At 51.5% G+C, this 3,238-nt stretch overlaps 1 protein-coding gene across 3 annotated transcripts in view; it reads left to right on the forward strand.

The window, feature by feature from the left end:
* Positions 1 to 1,903, forward strand: part of Tceanc2 (transcription elongation factor A N-terminal and central domain containing 2) — a 37,845-nt gene extending 35,942 nt beyond the window's left edge. For all 3 annotated transcript variants that reach the window (XM_028786585.1, XM_028786595.1, XM_028786590.1), the window contains one exon: positions 918 to 1,903. In XM_028786585.1, coding sequence (XP_028642418.1) covers positions 918 to 1,106 — 189 coding nt within the window. In that variant the 3' untranslated portion in view covers positions 1,107 to 1,903. The remainder of the gene's footprint in view (positions 1 to 917) is intronic.
* Positions 1,904 to 3,238: the final 1,335 nt, after the last annotated feature.

Here is a 3,238-nt window from a genome sequence, read left to right on the forward strand (position 1 = left end):
GGAAGGAAGGAAGGAAGGAAGGAAGGAAGGAAGGAAGGAAGGAAGGAAGGAAGGAAGGAAGGGCAGGCCACACAGACTTGCCTGCAGCCTGATCTTCTGCTGTTGCTCAGTTACAGCTCCCTCCTTCAGATGACTGTCTTGTGTTATATTGACATAAGCCAGAGTGATTCCTAGGGAAAGGCCGCCCTTGCTACTAGTAGGTGGGCCTGAAAAAGTGGATTTGGCTGGAAGTCCCTGACCAGCCACGGGAGCTGGCCTTGATTATGTCTGTGACCCCCGGCTGGCCTGGACCTGAGGCAGATCACCCAGCACTGCTACAGACCCTGTCTAGTTCCCTTCCCCATCCAGACTCAGCCGCCTAGGAATGTCTCTGCTGAAGGGAAGACACAGGAACTCTGGAGTCAGGCTGCGTCCAGCCCTGCCTCTTCAGGTGTGAAACTCTTCCTCAGATGTAAAAACGTGATAATCAGTTACGAATATTAAATGTGAACATGATTTATAAACGGCTCTGTATGCATCTCAGGATCCGGCCCAACATTTCTAAAATGTTATACAAAGTTAAAAGGCACGTTTAAAACAAAGAAGTATGCGTCGTTACTCTGATTTATTCTCCTTGGACCCCGCTTCCTGGTTGGTAAAGCACAGTTGCTTAGTTCAGGCCGGTTTCCTGTTATAATGGCAAATATTACCACCCGGCAGGGGTTGTGAATGAGGTCCCTGTCACAAAGCACATGGCCTTGTTCCTTAATTGCCAGGGTGGAATTAATTTGCTCTTCCTGTTTCTCTTGTGACAGGAAGTAGATGTCCTTGAATTTCAGTTGATTAATGGAGGCCCCAGAGCAGAGTGCGCCAGCCTCTCTCCCTTTTAATCCGTATGCAATGCAAGGCCCTAATTTGATAATTTTGCTGTTTTTCAGATGGATCACCTACTGGTTGAAAATATTGAGCGGGAAACGTTTCATCTCTGCTCCCGGCTCATTAACGGGCCCTACCGGAGAACGGTGCGCGCTATGGTCTTCACATTAAAGCACCGAGCTGAGATCCGGGAGCAGGTGAAGAGCGGGGCACTGCCAGTCGGCACGTTTGTACAGACCCACAAAAAGTGACCCGAGGACGGGCCCAGCGCTGGGCCTTGCTCCACCATTCAAAGACTCTTTTGAGTTTAGGTGATGCGGATGTTGGCTGTGCTGGATATTCCCATGGTGCCGTTCCTTCAGACAGAATGTGGGGAGCCCTGGGAGATAGGCCTGTGGGAGCGGCTTCATTAGCTGCCTTGCGCTGGCGCTGCCTGACGGACGAACAGGGCTGTCACTAGGAAGCGCCATCCAGTTGCCGTCACCCAGCACAATGGAAGGGTGACAGGTTTCACTGCGAGCTCGCCAAGGACACCTCTAAACTTCCCCATGTCAGGCAGATGAAGTTACCACTTTATTTCGCCACCCTGCAGGTAACTGAAACTCAATTACTGCTGCTCCTCACTCGGTTCCATCCCCCTGAGTTTAGACAGCTCCTCTGCCTCTCAGAACTCCCCTGTCTGCTCTCTTTGCTCTACCCCAGGGGTGAGCCCACTGGAGCCTGCGACCAGCCCTGCTTGCCATCGCTCACTTATCTGAGCCTTTCAGCTCTCCCTGGAAGACCTTCAGGGATGGGCTCCCGAGCCCCCATGCTGAGGCTTCTAATGAGGAGCTGGCCTGAAGCTTCCCTGCACCTCAGGGTTCATTTGAATACGGGCTCTGTTGAAGATGCATAATGAAATTTCTCTTGCAGTGACTTACTGCAGTAAGAAAAAAGTGCATACGTGAAGATTTTCAATGAAATCCATCTCTACATGCCTGCTTGGATGGTTATGTAAATGGTACTTGCTCTTTAAAAAGTAATAGTAAACTGAGATATACTAAAACAAGAGGTGTAGTTTCCTCCTTGAAGCATACCACAGAGCTCCTGCCTGTAATCCCAGCACTCAGGAGTCTGAGGCAGAAGGATTGCCATGAGTTTGAGGCCAGTTTGGGCTATGTAGTGAGTACCAAGCCAGTTGGAGCGACATAACAAGACTCTCTGAAAAGGGAGGAGGAGGGGAGGAGCTTGGAGCAGGAAAAGGGAAAGAGCATGGACAGAGAACATGGGTTAGCAAGGGTGCAGTTGCTAAAGCTAATGGTGGGTCAGGAATTGAGGGAAGCCAGGTTGGTGGCGCACACCTTTTATCCTAGCACTTTGGAGGCAGAGGCAGACCAGCCTGGTCGACACAGTGAGTTCCAAGATAGCCAGGGCTACATAGTGAGATCCTGTCTCAAAACACACACACAAACACACACACACAGAATCTGAAAAAGATAACAAGACCCGAGCAAGGCTGTAAACTAAAGCATGTGGAAGCTCATTTCCAGGATGGAGGGAAGGAGCAGAGAGGGGGAAGAGAATGTTCGAAGGAAAGGGATTGTTTGCAAAGCAAGGGTGGAAAGCCAGGGGCTGATGGTGGCCACCCTGCAAGTGTCACTTGGTCTGAGATGAGTGATGTGGGGCTGTGGTTGTTCAACCCTGCTCAGTTCCCTTGCCCAGCTGGATCTGTCAAGGAGCGGGCTCCTGCTACCTGAGGGGCAGGGGAGAGGGTCTGGCGGGAGGAGGGAGGGCCACTGCTGCTCAAGCAGGGAGCAGAAGCTGGACCACAGCTACTCTGGAGTCCACAGAAGTGAGCAGAAGGGGGAGGGGTGCAGGAACTGGAGAGGGAGTGGCACCTAGGTCTGGGCCACCCCATGGGAAGTGACCACAGTGGGCCCAGGCAGCTTCCAGCTGCTAACACTTTGGGAGAGAACTCTCTTTTCCAGGAAGTGTTACAGCTCTTAGATGACAGAAGCTCTCAGAGGACCCATGATGGAGTAATTCTCACACCGCTATGCCTTCTGCACAGGATCTTATATACGTTTTGGGGTGGGTTAGGGGTCTGACAGCAGATGCTTTCTATTGGCTTGGTCTGAGATGTTAGGAATAATTTGCATGGGGAAGGACTTGGGGTGCTACATCTATGAGGGACCCTCACCATGGGATGCTGTGGTCACACGTGACAGGGACCTGGTCAGGAACGGGTGAAGCACCTACGGTCTTCTGGTATGAGGTGCCGGGGGCTTCCGAACCCACTCAACCTTACCAAGTTTCTTGGCATGGTCCATAGCCCTACAGATAACCGTAAGTACAATTTCTCTTCCTTTCAACTATTCTGTAGCACTTTTAACCTGGCCTAGGT

The sequence above is a fragment of the Grammomys surdaster genome, unplaced genomic scaffold (genome assembly GCF_004785775.1).
Source record: "Grammomys surdaster isolate TR1022 unplaced genomic scaffold, NIH_TR_1.0 100, whole genome shotgun sequence".
NCBI classification, from domain to species: Eukaryota; Metazoa; Chordata; class Mammalia; order Rodentia; family Muridae; genus Grammomys; species Grammomys surdaster.